Source organism: Gadus chalcogrammus, chromosome 12 (genome assembly GCF_026213295.1).
Source record: "Gadus chalcogrammus isolate NIFS_2021 chromosome 12, NIFS_Gcha_1.0, whole genome shotgun sequence".
Lineage (NCBI taxonomy): Eukaryota > Metazoa > Chordata > Actinopteri > Gadiformes > Gadidae > Gadus > Gadus chalcogrammus.
Genome location: NC_079423.1, coordinates 24,983,293 through 25,000,285, shown reverse-complemented (window position 1 = coordinate 25,000,285; position 16,993 = coordinate 24,983,293). Strand labels below are relative to the sequence as shown.

Genomic DNA, 16,993 nt, shown 5'->3' with positions numbered 1-16,993 from the left:
TTTCATTCGAAAATCTCAATGGGCTACGGGTTAAAAGCAGTGTTGTTAAAAAAATAAAGATGTATATATTTATTATAAAAATAAAAGGGGTTTAAAAACATCTAAGAGTGGGAGCCAAAAGTTTTCTTAAAAATATGTTTTAAGACCTTTTTAAAACAATCAGTGGATTGTGGTGCCCTCAAGGTGTCTGGGAGGGCATTCCACAGGCGTGGGGCGGCAGCACTGAAGGCCCTATCTCCCATGGTCCTAAGTTTGGTTCTGGGTATGTGGAGGAGGTTAGAGTGAGTGGAGCGTAGGGAGTGTGTTGTGTTATGTTGGTTGAGAAATTCTTTGAGGTAGGGGGGGGCATGTCCATGGATAGATTGGTGTGTGAGGAGGGAAACCTTGTACTCAATCCTGGTGGAAACCGGAAGCCAGTGGAGTGAGTGGAGGATGGGGGTAATGTGCTCATGCTTGCGCACTCTCATCAGGATCCTAGCTGCAGAGTTTTGTATGCATTGGAGTCTCTGCAGGCTCTTACTAGGGATCCCGATTAGTAGTGCGTCACAGTAGTCCAGTCTGGAGGAGATAAAGGCATGAACTAGTTTTTCGGAGTCTGAGAGGGAGAGAATGGGGCGGAGTTTGGAATTGTTGCGGAGGTGATAGAAGGAGGTCTTGCAGAGGTGGTTGATATGGGATTCAAAAGTGAGTTGGGGGTCCATTTTTACACCAAGATTTGTGACTGTTGATGAGAGAGGGATATTTGAGCCAGAAAAGGTGATGCTGGTTATGGATGATGATTTGGTCTGGTGAGAGGTGCCGACCAGGATGGCTTTGGTTTTGGAGCTGTGGAGTTAGAGGAAATCCATCCCTTGATCTCCTCCAGACACGTGGTGAGTTTTGATGGGGATGACGGTGATGTTAAAGGTGGGGTGGCAGCTGTGGTATTGACATAGAGCTGTGTGTCGTCGACGTAGCAGTGAAAGGAAAAATGTATCGCTTTGAATGTACCGGGTTCAGGTTCCTGGGTTTGTGTTTTGTTTCTGTTTTTTTGTTTCGTGGTCACTTACCTGCGTCTGTTCGAGAGGCTCTCTTCGGTCTCTGCAGAAGGGACCACGTGCGTGGAGCCCCCCTGGCTTGCTTCATGCATCACCTCAATCTGGCACATCACACACACACACGATTCGGGAATGTATCACAGGGTACAAATAGATATGGCAGCTGTTTGTCATTGATGTATTGTGTTACCATTTTAAAAGCAGATGTATGTGTGTGTGTGTGTGGCTAATCTGGCAAAGGTCACCTTGAGGCCTCCCTTTGCCTTGCGTATGTTCTTTTTCTTGTTGAGGTCTGCCTCGGCAGGCTGCTTGCTGCTGTTTGTGTTCTCTGACACTCTGCGGGCGAGAGCTACAACAGAGCGGAACATGAGTAATGTACGTAGTTGATGTTTGTTTTAAGAGCTTTTTCTCTCGAACAACCATTCGCTTTAATTGCTGATTGTGCCACTGGTTTCATTCATTCACAAAGTATTATTCGTAAAGGATTTGGCTGGTTAATTTTTGACATTGTACAACTAGATTGCATCAAATCACCCTTGATATTGATGCAACCCATCCCCTCTTGCGGTGTAGACGCATTCCGACATTGTGTGGTTAGCAGCACCCAAAGGAGGAGCTTGATCTTGTCCTACCCAAGTAAGTGCATAATGAACTGCCCTGGCTAGGATTTTTTCTCCAATTGTGCCAACAAACAAGCACAAACCTAACTGACGGTTCTGAGCCAGGGTGGCTCATAACGCACTTACTTGGGTAGAACAAAACAAAGACACAGCTATGTGAGCTGCTAAATACTGATGTTGAAAATAATCGATGTCAAGGCAACTACACATTTCCTTTTACGCCCACACAGCCCAATGGGGTGTAACCCAGGGTCTCAACAAATCAAGGCACGATCCTTTGAGTGTAATATAGAACATGCCCCACATGGTCTCATGAGAAAATTAGGTAGCTTACACTGTGGGGCCACTGGGGTCCTGGATTGGTTCTTTAGGGGGGGTCTCTTAGGGGAAGACTCGGGCCGCGGGGCCACAGGCTGCACAGGCCTGGTCTGTTTGGCCGACAGCTTCTTTAGACTAGCGTGTCGCTTCTCGAACATCTCTTGGACGTCCTCCAGTCTCTTCAAGGCCTTCAGCACACTGGCCTGAGGTGTGTGAGATGGTATGTCAATACATATATGCAGTTGGGAAATCTTTTGGTATTTTGGTTCATGTGTTTCGTATCGCTATGATTCTTTAAATCGTTCTTCAAACCATATATATATACAAGCTGTCTTGTTCTGTTCAGTGTGTTTTGTGTGTTTGTATCCAAGGATTTTTACATATTAACAGTCAACCAGGCAATTTCTACCATTTGTTAGCTGTTGGTTATGCATGTAGCCAAATCCAGATTTTGGGCTGAAAACACTGTAGGGGACCTTCATTCCCTGAACGTCAGGTGGCTGAGGTTTCCGTTTGCTACCTTGATGTCTTCTGAGAGCACCATCTCGTACTGGTTGTGGATGTTCCGGAGCTCTGTCAGCTGCTTCTCGTTGGCTGTCTCCTGGAAGCGCTCGATGTCCACCAGCCCTGACTCCGCCCCTTCTTGCAACTGACACTTGTCCACGGCCTGGGACGCCAGCAGGAAAACACCGGCCTCACACCACTGGTTCACCTGGACAGGTGAGAGGGAGGGAGAGACGAAGATTAGTTATATGGCAAGTTTTTTTATTTATTTTTTATCTAGTTTAAATTGTTCTTCCAATATATTACAATTAATTATTTAATTATTAATTATATTCACCTCCTTTTAGTTTCTAGTTGCTTCTACGTAATAAATTAAAAAATTTGAGTCAGTCCTTTATAGCCAACCAATATTTGTTAATTGATGAATTATATATGATATATGTTTATTATATATGTTAGTAGGCGGAGTGATGCATAATTCACATCCAAAAGCTCACAACATGTTCATGACCCCATGGCTCTGCAACACGACAACATGAAGGAGTTCAACTGGGAGGAGAAGTTGTTTGCCCCCCCCTCACACACAAACCCAACGAAATGCAAGAACGCTTCAGCTGTAGCGTAACTCCTCCCAACCTTATCGATGCCCCGGTGGATCTGCAGCGACTTGGACAAGACGTCCGTCTTCTTGCGGGCCTCGTTGCTGAAGTCATCGCAGACGCGTCGCAGCTCCACGCACTTGGGCCGGATGGAGTCTACGGCGTAGTGGTTGCTCTGGATCAGCTGGTCGCCGTGGGAGGCGTGGAGGTGGGCCTCCTCCACCGTGGCCTGGTTCGGGGGACACACGGGGACATGGTGACAAGGCGGTGACATGGGCGGGTTGATAGGTGTGATAGGCTCAGTATGGAGGTGAGAGGACAAATACCAAGTGTTGTGTTGTGTGCGTGTGGGCAACTATAAACATTTACATGTCTCTGTGAATAGCTTGCTTGTCCGACTGCTTGTGCGCGTGTGTATGTGTGTCAGTACCTTGGCCTTTTCTTCTAAAGACTTCAGTTCCTTCAGCAGATATTCCACTCTTGCCACACAATCCCCGTTATCTGTAAGGCCATTAAGCGCTTCCAATAAACTGTCCAAGGATAATTTGACCTGGATGTAAGAAAAAGAGGAAAGCAGGAGAGGCAAAAAGAAAATAAGGAAAAGTTAACTTTCTGCAACTGAAATGTGCCAACATGCTCTTAACCATAATGAACTCAAATCATTGTCAGCTGAATTGCATGCAGAATTGCATGCTGATAATATATCATTGTTAAAAAGTATACATCAATACTGTTCTATAGCATTAACCAACGCTGACAGGGATGGAAATGAAAGCTGCTCTGTCAAAATATTTATTCAAGCCGTCATGGCTGGAGTCTTACCCTTGTTGGATAACTACTGAGTAGGTGTGGTTATTGCTTGCCTCACCTGGCCCGATTCAAACTGGTTATACTCTGGCCATGTGGCTCAATACACTAACCACCACACGATTTAGAATGTCAGAAAAAGTAAGTATGTCACAATACATAGTATGGCAAATGCTGCATGCCAAAAATACCAGGATTTTGAGTATACATCTGCAGTATGTAAGCTATAGATATATATACTAACTAGATATCGCATTCGGCTTCTAAGCATGCATCAACAATGCCTCCATCTTGTGGCAACCGATGTGTGTCATAGGTAATGATGGGTTCAAATAACAATCTTTTTTTGGCTATTCTACCAAACAATCCTCTGCGCAGCAGAGGATACGTCACATCGACGCGGTCAATGGGTGGCACTACAGGTCTGCTAATCAGTTGCACCAACTGTAGTATGTCCCAATTGTATGCATGCTGTTCGCCACACTACGTACTTTGTAAAGGTAGCTGCAATACGTGCTAAAAAGTAAGTAAGTAAATGAAAAAGTGTGTGATTTGGAACACAGCCAGAGTTTCGGTTAGGCTGCAAACCTGTTGTGCATTGAGCAATCAATGAACACAGGTTGGACTAACCATACACACTCAAGAGATCTGCTCTGTGAATTATTTTTCTATAAACTCTTCAATAATTCAGACCACACACTACAAGTCACCCTACAACTCTTTCCAATTACGAGTTTATTTGCTGCCTTTGAACTGTTTATTATCATTTTGTGCGTAGTGGATAATGCCTCAATGCTCTCTGTATGGTTATTTTATGTTTTAGATCCTGTTATCACCTTAAGTAATGCACTGCCATGGAACCCGATATGTGTACTCAAGTTTCAAACGGCACTGAAATCTGTCACATGCCCTTGCTGAGACAAGTACAGCATTAGCCTGAAGAAGTAAAATGAGGTAGAACTGGAAAAACATTGAAACCTTGATTACAATTCTCGAGTTCTGTTCCCTCCTTTTGTATCTTGCCCACAATGTTGAACTCTGTTCGCAGTTTCACTAACATTCCCTTGGAATAGAAACTCTACTTAGTTTCAATAAGACACTTGTTTCGGTAGTAATGGCTATGGACAGAGGGAAGGCAGAGTGGTCACGCGCAAAGTGTTAAAATAATGAATGCAGACTTTCACCTCTCTGTAGTCCTGTTCAAAGTGTCGCAACTGCAAACACTGTTCCAGTTTCAGATGGTGTTTTGACCAGAACTGCTCAAAGGCATTTTCTGTCTCGTCCAGCTGGGCTAACAGCCTAGAAAAAGACATACGCGTATACACACACACATACACACACACACACACACACACACATGCACAACAACACACACACACACACACACACACACACACACACACACACACACACACACACACACACACACACACACACACACACACACACACACACACACACACGCACACACCCAAGCACACAAACACACAGTGGTGAAACAACATAAAGGAGTAAAAATATAAAATATACAAATATTTTATGTGAAACCACTCTCTATTTATACTAGATTGAATTTAGCTTTCAGTATTCAGGACCATCAGTGCTTAGAACAAATAAATGGCAGATAATAAGCAGTCTTTCTGCTGACTGGAACATCCTTAGAACTAATCCCAGGAACAATAGCAAAGTCAAATAATTAGTAACCACACACAGTCTGGGTATGTCTGAGTCAACCATTAGGTGGCCCAAAGTATCCAGTGGTCTACATTGTGTGTGCTGCAGGCTGGCTGGTTGTATAAATGGCAAAAACACATGGCAGCACTTTTGCAATGTGTAATGGTTTAGCTGTGGTTTCTTTTTGCGATAGAGAAAAACACCCTTCAGGGTCCCTTACCTTTCTACGGTGGTCTGGTTCTCTATTTCGTCTGGGTTGAGTTTGTGGCTCTCTGATTTGGCCGACTGTTCCTTTATACAACCTAGCAATGTCGTTCCCTGCTTTAGTGCTAGTTTCAATTCATCCTACACAAAAAGAACGAAAGAAAACATAGGGTTATCATGTCATTTCTTGCACACAAGTCACACAATGTACATGAAGTAATGTAAGTTTAATCCAGTCTCTACTAGTAGTTGTATGCATGCATGTACACACATTGCACACACAGGCAATGTTACATGCAATTCTTAGTCAAAAACATTGATAGACACTCAAATAATTCCACATACATTCTCTATTGACATGAATGACCACCATCGTTTTTTGTGCATAAAATGTGCATGTGCGTGCGCACGTGCGTACATATCTATGTGCACATGTGTGTGTGCCTTCATGTGTGCTTATGTGTGTGTGTGGGCCGGCCTGAGTGGGTCTGTGTGTGTGTGGGGCCTTCAATGCACCTTGAGCGTGGTGTGTTTCTCGGTGTGTGCGGTCAGGAGCTCCTTGGTGCACGGTACGTCATTGGGCAGCTCCGTTTCGGCCAGGTCCGTGCCAAACTTCTGCAGCATCTTGGCTGTGGTCTTCACCGTCACTGCAAAGTTCTCGATAGCCTGCGTCAGGTTGGAGTCTGAGGTCAATTTAAATCCTGTCTCTTATGAACCAGAAAGGCTTTTTCAATGAGGCTGCCGGTCACATTGAACAAGCCTGCCCACCCTGCGTTCACACCAAAAAGTCAATTTCAAAATCCTAAACATTCAGTGTCTGTAGATAGTGTTGATTTTCATGAATGCCTTTTGATTATTGATGTTTCACTGTCAGCCTGCAGTCAGTAGACCTGAGAAATTGAGCTATAATTGTGTTTTTCCTTCAGTGGGGAATAGCAGTGCACCCCAACAAAGACTCATTGTGGTGGACATGCACTTATCTTGGACTCACCGTGCGGTGGTGGATCCACTGACTGTGGCAGTAGTCCAGACTTCCTCCGAGCTCACAGGTCAGCTGGCACTTATCCACATAGCCGTGCAGGTCTGACAGCGAGTTGAGCATTACGATCTGCAATTCACACACACACACACACATGAACACAAGCACGCACGCACGCACGCACACACGCACACACACACAAACACACATACACACACACAGACATGAACACGCGCACACAAACGCACAGAAGCTTATCAAACAATCTGTCAATAACTGTCAAAACATTGGTATTTAGTTAAGATCGGCCAATAAAAAAGAACATATAAAATGATTAATCTCAAAGGTAAAGCATACAAACGCATTATATGAAATTGATGATTGATATAGCGTTACCAGACAATCGTTCTTTTTTTGTAAAACAAATTAGCCTTTGTCCCAAACTTATAGATTTGGCTTATTATCCAGAAAGATAGAGAGCAGATGCTATAAATGTCAGCTCATTGGTATCTTTATTTTTTGTGTCATTTATTTTTTTCACATATTTTAGAAAATGCCACCACAAAGGCGTACTCTGTGTGGCTTATTATTAAAACTTAACGAGTCATTAAGTTGGGAATGGGTTTTGCGAGGGGAAGAACGAAGAAAGGCGGTATACATGCAATTCATTTAATTGAGTTTTAAATACAGGATTGGTAGCAAAACATGCTTACCGGTACCTTCATTTTAAAGTCGTCCCTGTGCATCTTGATGCCAATGTCGGCTATGGTTCTCTGCAGGAACCGGGACGGCCTCAACACCAGCACAAGCTGGAGATTCCCAGGAAACGCTCCCTTTGTAATACACAGGTCGGCCCGACGATTACAATCACGTCTCCTAAGCCGTCCATCCATCCATCCCTCCAGTTATTTATCCATCCATCTACCTATCCATCTATCTATTCATTCAAGTCTCCATTCACTTGTGTAATCATCTTTCTATCCACAGTATTTAACAATTTATCCATCAATTGATTTTTCCATCCATTCATTCTTCCTTCCTTCCATTTGGTCTACCATCCTAGTGTCGGAAGTATGAACATATAGAATGAATATTGATTATGGAAATATATAAAGCTGAAATGTGTGTGTGTGTGTGAGTGTGTTTGTGTGTGTGTGTGTGTGTGTGTGTGTGTGTGTGTGTGTGTGTGTGTGTGTGTGTGTGTGTGTGTGTGTGTGTGTGTGTGTGTGTGTGTGTGTGTGTGTGTGTGTGTGTGTGCGTGCGTGCGTGCTAGCGTGCGCGTGTGTGTGTGTGGTAGCAGAAGGATGCTTACAGCTATCCTTGTGAGGGAGGCCTTGACAGACGTCCACTTGTCCTTCCTTCTGTCAATGATGATCACGAAGCCGATGCTGGCGGCGTCCAGGCTGCAGACAGTTAGGAGGAATTGAGGACAATTAAACAAACCCATGTTTGCAGTACTGACTCATAGAGAAAGACAGACAGACAGACAGACGTCCTTTTTAATAGATGACGTGATGCAAAGCCAATTAGAACATTTAAGTACAGGAGATGGATGGATGATTCGATGATGAACTGATGGATCTATGTTGGCGTTTTTGTTCATGCACTTGATACATTTCGGTTTGAAATGAAATCTTACCTGGGAATGCTTGTCAGATAGGTGACCACATTTAGGAAGTCCTCATCAGGCAGATCGGTAAAATCGGTGTACTCTGGGAACGTGATAATGGGGGCCCCATCTTTGCCCCGCCCTCCTACAAAAATACATATGAGGCAATACATATGTTTTTTTAAAGAAAAATCCCAGGGAAAAATATTGAAGACAGACATCAAACCCATAGAGATGAGGTTTACTAATGCGTCATTCCGTTTTTTTAATCCATGCTGTTTGCATACAGTACTCACTACAGGCCCGTCGCTATGGGCGGGCCATAGGGGGCCGGGCCCCCCCCCCCACAATGCTTGTGCCCCCCCACTTGAGGCACAGATCTCAAAAAAAGAAAAAAATATGTATATATGTTATATTATTATTTATATTATTAACGCTCCGTTCACTTGCAACTTCACAACTTCTGGCGGTGAATTATATTTGATAATTCACCGTTGCCAAGTAAAATTGACCCAGGCCCGTCGCTATGGGCGGGCCATAGGGGTCCAGGCCCCCCCCCCCCACAATGCTTGTGCCCCCCCACTTGAGGCACAGATCTCAAAAAAAGAAAAAAATATGTATATATGTTATATGTAAGGGATAATGCCCGACGAGGTGTCCATTATCAGGAATTAATGGACGACGTGGAGGCGTGAACCGTCCGACGCGAAGCAGACTTCGCGTTGCCTCCGCGAAGTCCATTAATTCCTGATAATGGACACCTCGAAGGGCATTATCCCGCTTATACCACGGTCACTTACCAACGGTGACCAAATTAAGACCATTAATTTATATTTTCATGCGTTTTACAATCTGAATATAAAGTTTTCCACAAAACATACATTTGTTTCCCTGGTTACGCCTGAGGGTCCGACTAATACCCGGAACCACCATTACACGCCCGTTGGGTTCTCATGCAACGGAAACGTTGTTCACTCCTCCAGTAATTAGGACGGACCATAGCTACGACTTTAGAACGGGAGGTAGCGGGAGGTATTATAGTCCGCTGAGCTTTGTTTTGTTTCCCGTTGCTATGGTTACTACTATTTTAGAGACGATACGCCAGCTAGCGCATTAATTGAGAACGGTAAACAGACAATTTGACGGAACTACTTGTCCAGGTGTCCGTATATCAGGAGTTAATGCACACCCTGCATCCAATCAGAATCGAGTATTCCCGCAGACTGTGGTATAATATTATTTATACAACGGGGGGCCTAAATCCAGCGATCTGATTGGTTCCTAACTGTTGTATAATGAGCGTATACATAACTGCTATGACGCCCGATCATTTTGTGAAACTATCACTCCGCGCCTTGAAGTGGAAACCGTTACAACCGTTCTCTCGGAGGGACGCTAAAGTGTGTTACATAGCGACCGTCGTGCATTTTGAAGGCAGCCAGGAGGGACTAATTTTTGGTAGTCTTTAATAAAACGGCTACTTTGACTTCGGCTTCCAGATCGGCTCGGGGTCCGTCGTCTGCTGATTACGTTACACAATATCATTGGCTGTACGCTTGAATGGGCGTACATTGTGATTGGCTGTACGTTGGACAGTTGTGATTGGCTGTTTTGTGCTGTAGCTCTGGCTGTAGTCATAGCAATCACGAGGCAACAGCGAGCACATGTGTGAGCGCGAGTAGATTCTCGTTTCGGTTTGTGTTGCCAGATTGGGCATATGTCCCGTTTTTCCAGCCTAACGTGATTCAAAGTAGCCAAATCAGGCTGAAAATGTGCCCAATCTGGCAACACGGACGGCTTATCTTAACAGCCAAGATGATTCCGAGGGATGTTTTGTTTTGAGAAGAAAACTATCCATACAGATAGGTTGGGAATGGTCTATGTTCAAAATGAAAGATCATTACAGGCTCTTTAATTTAAGCCATAAAAAACCTTATTGCTGTAGATAGCTATTGTGTGACGTAATCAGCAGACGACGGACCCCGAGCCGATCTGGAAGCCGAGCCGATATGGTACTTACACCGGCCCTCCGCTGCGCGTCGGGGCCGGACAACGCCCGAGCACATACCACAGCCTGGCGTGATCTATTGCTTAATTATATTATTAACGTCCGTTCACTTGCAACTTCACAACTTCTGGCGGTGAATTATATTTGATAATTCACTGTTGCCAAGTATAATTGACCGCTGTCAAGGTAAACAAAGGCTTTTTTTGCCTCTAATGGCGAGACCTTTTTTCTTTTTGGCCTTTTTTGGGTGGGCTCAAGCTCACCCAAAACTTGCCTTAGCCCACCCTATCATTTTGTCCTCAAATCTAATATTCTACCTTTTTTTTTTACACAAGCAATGAGAGAATAGATGCTGTACACTAATGAACAGGCACAAATGGGCTAGTGAAATCGAGCGCAACCTTCCTGCAGGAATCTCTAACCTCTGATTGGTGGGTGGGCGTCTCCTGTTTGACAAAACCAAAAAGGCAGCACGGGCACACTTACGCTAGTTTCTGCTGTTTTGTCTGTCAAAAGGCTTGCTAGTCTTTATCAGAAAATCCACGATTACCAGCTGTGTTATAACATTACCAGCTAATAATAATAATAATCATTTTAAAACCGTGACATAATCTGTCAGATGACTATTAAATGACAGTTGACCACAAGGCGATTCTAACTATGCCGCCTCTTGAATTGTTTCATTTTTTGGTCGGCAGGGGCTAGTAATTCTGCGTAACATGATAAGCATGATAAGGTGCAAGGAGCAGAAAAAGTTGACATGGGTGATGGGTGTTAATTTTCAGTTGAAAAAAGACGCTGGCATTATTTTATCAGCTGAGGGCGTATTCATTGCCATAACAACTGAGCTAATCAACAAGTACCACATGTTCTAATACTATGAGGCTCATGAAAACGCCCTCAGCTTATAAAATTGATTTATTTTAATAAGTTAGAAAACTCGTAGAAATCTCATTTTCCACGTTGAAAAACGTCTCCTCAGAGCATCGGCGCGGTATGCTGCACAGACCCAAGGGCCAGCTGATTCAGCTTGCTTTTGAAAAGGACCTAACTCACAAGTCCTCAAATCTAATATTCTACCTTTTTTTTTTACACAAGCAATGAGAGAATAGATGCTGTACACTAATGAACAGGCACAAATGGGCTAGTGAAATCGAGCGCAACCTTCCTGCAGGAATCTCTAACCTCTGGTTGGTGGGTGGGCGTCTCCTGTTTGACAAAACCAAAAAGGCAGCACGGGCACACTTACGCTAGTTTCTGCTGTTTTGTCTGTCAAAAGGCTTGCTAGTCTTTATCAGAAAATCCACGATTACCAGCTGTGTTATAACATTACCAGCTAATAATAATAATAATCATTTTAAAACCGTGACATAATCTGTCAGATGACTATTAAATGACAGTTGACCACAAGGCGATTCTAACTATGCCGCCTCTTGAATTGTTTCATTTTTTGGTCGGCAGGGGCTAGTATTTCTGCGTAACATGATAAGCATGATAAGGTGCAAGGAGCAGAAAAAGTTGACATGGGTGATGGGTGTTAATTTTCAGTTGAAAAAAGACGCTGGCATTATTTTATCAGCTGAGGGCGTATTCATTGCCATAACAACTGAGCTAATCAACAAGTACCACATGTTCTAATACTATGAGGCTCATGAAAACGCCCTCAGCTTATAAAATTGATTTATTTTAATAAGTTAGAAAACTCGTAGAAATCTCATTTTCCACGTTGAAAAACGTCTCCTCAGAGCATCGGCGCGGTATGCTGCACAGACCCAAGGGCCAGCTGATTCAGCTTGCTTTTGAAAAGGACCTAACTCACAAGTTTACGTCTGAGTGGAAGGATATGTTGATGAGGAGGTTCTAATGCAATGCTCAGCACTTTACATATTTGTACTACTATTTTAAGGCATACTATTTCTTTACTATTTATTTTTTTTAGGCATACAATGGCACTAAGTTAATGGTATAGTGTATGACGACATGAATGTAGTGAGTGAAATAAATGTTGAATGTATTTTCTTTCTTTATTTATTATTTATTATGTTACCTTTTTAAATGAGACCAGTACGTGAGTGCACTGAATTTTGTTGTACTTTTGTCCAATGACAAATAAATATATCCTATCCTATCCTAATGGCAATGCATATCTCTCTGTTAACTGCTTTTACACCTAATATATTGTATAGTCCAGTGTTTTATGGATATATATTCATAGCATTGCTTCTATGTAATGTATTGCTTTAAATGATGAGGAATGATGTGATGTTGTAGGCTATAGGCTATAGGGTCATATTGCTGTTGGTTATGTTTAACGTGATGATGTGCTGCGCGAATAGAGGAAATATACATACTCTAGGCTAATAATAATTGTGCCCCCCTATGCATTTGATATGCCCCCCTTAAGACTCAGGTCTGGTGACGGGTCTGACTCACTAGATGGCAGTATTGAGCTTATTCATATTGGCTTTCCAGAGGTTTGTGAAAGGATAAAGTCGGCCATTGAAATACATTGATGAAAAGACATCGGTCAAAAGTGGCAAGGGTTCTTTGAAGCATCAATATTTAAGTAAATAAAAAACTTTATTTCTACTTATGTCAGACAATATCCTTGAAATTGGGAAACTACATTATTTATAGCATCAATCTCTTTCAAATTTGTGTTATCATTTTTCTACCGTTTAAATCACACCTAAAGCCCATCTGCATTCCTGCAAGGTTGTCAGACAAACATTTGAAACCAGAAATGGGAGGGCCTTGGGGAATTTTCAAACTAAAATAATACTAAATGACCCCCCTAATAGCCGCCAGCCACTCATACAGTATAACACTCATTTTCCCACAAAGAAAAAATCGGAATACCCTCTTAAAGGTCTGTTTCGGATTGGCCCTTTGATTTTGGTCAGACACAAGCACATACATAAAAGTTCACTGTATTCACAAGGGCCATATGGTCAACAGACTGGGCTTTTGCCATGTGGCAGTCCAGAAGCAAAGGAGGAAAATAAAGACTACCTTCCTAAAACACCCACACAAAGTGAAGCTATTGCGGAGGTTGAATCCGATAACAGGACACCAAATACACCATAATGTCATCAGGCGTCCAAGACACACAGACCAGGAAAGAGCTTTCCTGGTCTGTGTGTCTTGGACGCTGACACAATGCAAAGTCACACACACACACGTATCTCCACTCCGGAAAGAGATTTGCTGATACTTTTCTTGTGAACCACGGGGTTAACTGGAGTTGGGAATATTCCTAAACTGTGATACACTTCCTCTTCCACCCCCGCTGCCCTGACTACACTAACCTAGTTAACAATCAGAGCTTATTATATTTTATTCTACTTTGTTTAAGGAAGCCTGATTCTGATTGGCTGGGAGGAGGGCATTAACCTGGCAGGTTGCCCGCTGACTTGTCGGTTCTACTTCTTGCTGACTGAGAACAGCGTCATCAAATAATAGATCAATACGCCGCTTGCATTTTCTTCCATCACAGAAATTCAAGCATTTAAAAAATAAACCTTGTTTAAAAAGTTTCTAAAATGTGTCTGAAATCTATCGGAGGGTCAGTCGATACATAATTCGCAAGCGAGATACAATATAGCAACTACATTATTAAACTAGTGATCAGATGCAGCCTTGTGTGCCACCTGTAGAAACTAATTAGCTACAGCTGAGCTAACGTTATTCACTGTAGTTCTAACCATTGCAGCGTTTTTAAAAATGGACAAATTCATTGTCAATTTTTATGTATTCGGAGTAGGGAAGACATTTGAGGACTGGTTAAAGAGCGATGAGGACTACGGAATGACAAAATTCAAAAGACAAGGCCCCAAGGCAAAAGACATTTCACCGTTTACAATTTCGTTTCATCGATCGTAATTAAAGGGGACTTCTTTTTGAGGGAGATGAACTCAAACTGAGTATACATATAATAAGCATGCAATATGAATGAGAAAAAGTATTTGAATTGTTTTATTATGTTGGCAAGCAAAAAGTAGAATAAACGGGATAATCACCTCAAGGCAGGGCAACAAACAGTTTGATATGCCCGGCTCGTGGAAGGTAAGCCGTCCACGAGCCGGGCATATCAAACTGTTTATTGCCCTGCCTCTCTGTGATTATCCATTACATATTTAAGTGTAATATAATAACTGTTTTATATTATATCAGCTTATTGTTAACCCCTTTTTACCAATTGGCCACTAAAGTGGACTGTCATGCACCTCAGGGTAAGCGCCCAAATATGCGCTTAGTAATAGACCAATGCTTTGTGCACTTCATCCAGACTGATGTTAAGCTACTGGAAAACGATATGGCCCACAATGCACCACAATGTTGATGATTGTTGATGTATTTAAGAATTTATCTACCTTTTTTATGAGGGATGCTAATTGTAATCATAAATTGTGTACATTTTCTGTGAGGTGGCACAGAACACCTTACAGCTCACAACACAATATGTCAACAAGTGTGGCACAATCTTTTATCAGTAGCACTTATCAGAGTGGGTTGAAAGGAAAAAGAAAAAAACAGGCTTGTGTGTTGTATCCTGGAGAGCCAAGACTATCTGCCTGGCCACGATCAACAGTACCGGGCAATGAAAACCTCAAGTGTGACATCTGATCTAAATATAGGCAGAGAGTCCTACAAGCACGTGCACTCAGAGAGAGAGGAACCATCCGCCTCTAGTGATTGTCACGTACCTGACAGCATGGCAAACTGGCGATGCAGCTGCTCGATGATGTCCATAGCCAGCAGGGGCCTGATCTCCTGCTGCATGATCTCATCTGAGAGAGAGAGAGAGAGAGAGAGAGAGAGAGAGAGAGAGAGAGAGAGAGAGAGAGAGAGAGAGAGAGAGAGAGAGAGAGAGAGAGAGAGAGAGAGAGAGAGAGAGAGAGAGAGAGGTTAACACCATGCTAACATATGCTCAAGCTCCACAAACACAGATGGGATCGATGATTGTCTTGCTACTGCTGTGATTTACCACAATACAATTAGCAGGGTTAGCAAAACTTAAAGGCCCATAGCAGTCTGGGTGATCAAACCATCGTCACTGTCTCCCATGGCTTCATTGTACATCCACTACCAATATCATTTGGCAAAACTACTTCCATGTACTGATTCCGTTGAAGGGCATTTCGCCTAGTAAATTGGTAACGGAAATCTCACTGAAGCCAGGAGAGACGAATACGATAGTTGGACCACCCGGATTGGCATTTTCCTTGAAGTTCATGATGTCCTTCTCATCAATACACAGTGTTGGAAGCGTGGTCTGTAGGCCTACTCGCAAAGAAGAAGAAGTAATAGACAGGGCAAAAACGAGTATAACTAATTTGTATCAGTCTCTATCAAAGTATCACATATCCAATGGGATTCAAAAGCACACAACAGGACAATGCGATGACGTACATAATAGATATTGATAAGCAGAGTTGACCAACTCTGGCTGCAGGGAGTCAGTAACTTAATCTTCATAATCATTTCTCACAGTGAACAGAGAACCATAGCATCCAAACAACACAACTGATTCAGTAGGCCCGATAAAACGTTTTGTTCAACAGATACTGTTTACATTTACATCAGGACAACTCTTGATATATATGGCAATGATAAATGTGCTTTATTGTAACATTTATTGGCAAGATATAATAAAAGCAGTGAAACAAGATACTTCTACAACCGATAGCTGAGGTTTGACTTGGGCTTGATAAATTCATAAAAGTGCAGCCGTTGCAACAGGGCTTAATGAAGGTGAGTTAGTGCTGGATATTAGCGCCTGGCAAATGTGAGGCCGTAATTTTTGGGTGTAGGTTTATAGTACAGTAGCGGATACGTTGCTACATGACTCTTTGCTGCTCCTAGATAGGGAGCAAATCAATACCTTCCATAAAAGGCAATATAGTCACCTGCCATATGGTGAGCCCAGGCATTCTTCAGTGTTCATGGGAGTATGATGAACTTTTGTGTGGTGAGTCACAACCCACTTTATATAGTTACAGTAATAAGCTATGATCTACCATCAAAAACACGCATTTCCATGTGGTTTTGGTACATGTAGGGAAATCTTATTTCTTTGTGTTTGTTCTTCTCTTTTCTTTATTCCTCTGCATAAAAAACAACCTTCTTAAAAATTCTATTCAGGATTTAAAATCAGGCACATAAGAAATAAAAGCTAGAAATACAACCCTGTTCTTGCGTGGGTGTGTTCTTATGGGATAACTTTATGATTATAAAGATGAGTATGACCAGCCTTGTTTGTGTGTGTGTGTGTGTGTGTGTGTGTGTGTGTGTGTGTGTGTGTGTGTGTGTGTGTGTGTGTGTGTGTGTGTGTGTGTGTGTGTGTGTGTGTGTGTGTGTGTGTGTGTGTGTTTGTGTGTGTGTGTGTGTGTGTGTGTGTGTGTGTGTGTGTGTGTGTGTGTGTGTGTGTGTGTGTGTGTGTGTGTGTGTGTGTGTGTGCGTGTGTGTGTGTACGTATGAGTGTGTGTGTCTATGTGTATGTTTGCGTCTGCGTGTGTGTGTTACGACCCTACCCTCCTCTATTAATCACAGGGTCATCCTAAACCCTGAGGCACTGACTAGTATTCAAGGAACACAACCTCTCTCTGTGGCGGCACATGAAGGAACCGATGGA

General features: G+C 42.8%; 1 protein-coding gene across 1 annotated transcript in view; it reads right to left on the bottom strand.

The window, feature by feature from the left end:
- mcf2l2 (MCF.2 cell line derived transforming sequence-like 2) overlaps window positions 1-16,993 on the bottom strand; it is a 109,714-nt gene that overhangs the window by 82,376 nt on the left and 10,345 nt on the right. Inside the window, 14 exon segments of the mRNA XM_056603834.1 lie at window positions 1,050-1,138; window positions 1,283-1,386; window positions 1,992-2,178; window positions 2,496-2,687; window positions 3,116-3,307; window positions 3,509-3,628; window positions 5,070-5,184; window positions 5,780-5,904; window positions 6,280-6,429; window positions 6,755-6,871; window positions 7,456-7,575; window positions 8,055-8,145; window positions 8,382-8,496; window positions 15,066-15,149. Of these exon segments, the coding sequence (XP_056459809.1) occupies window positions 1,050-1,138; window positions 1,283-1,386; window positions 1,992-2,178; window positions 2,496-2,687; window positions 3,116-3,307; window positions 3,509-3,628; window positions 5,070-5,184; window positions 5,780-5,904; window positions 6,280-6,429; window positions 6,755-6,871; window positions 7,456-7,575; window positions 8,055-8,145; window positions 8,382-8,496; window positions 15,066-15,149 (1,801 nt within the window).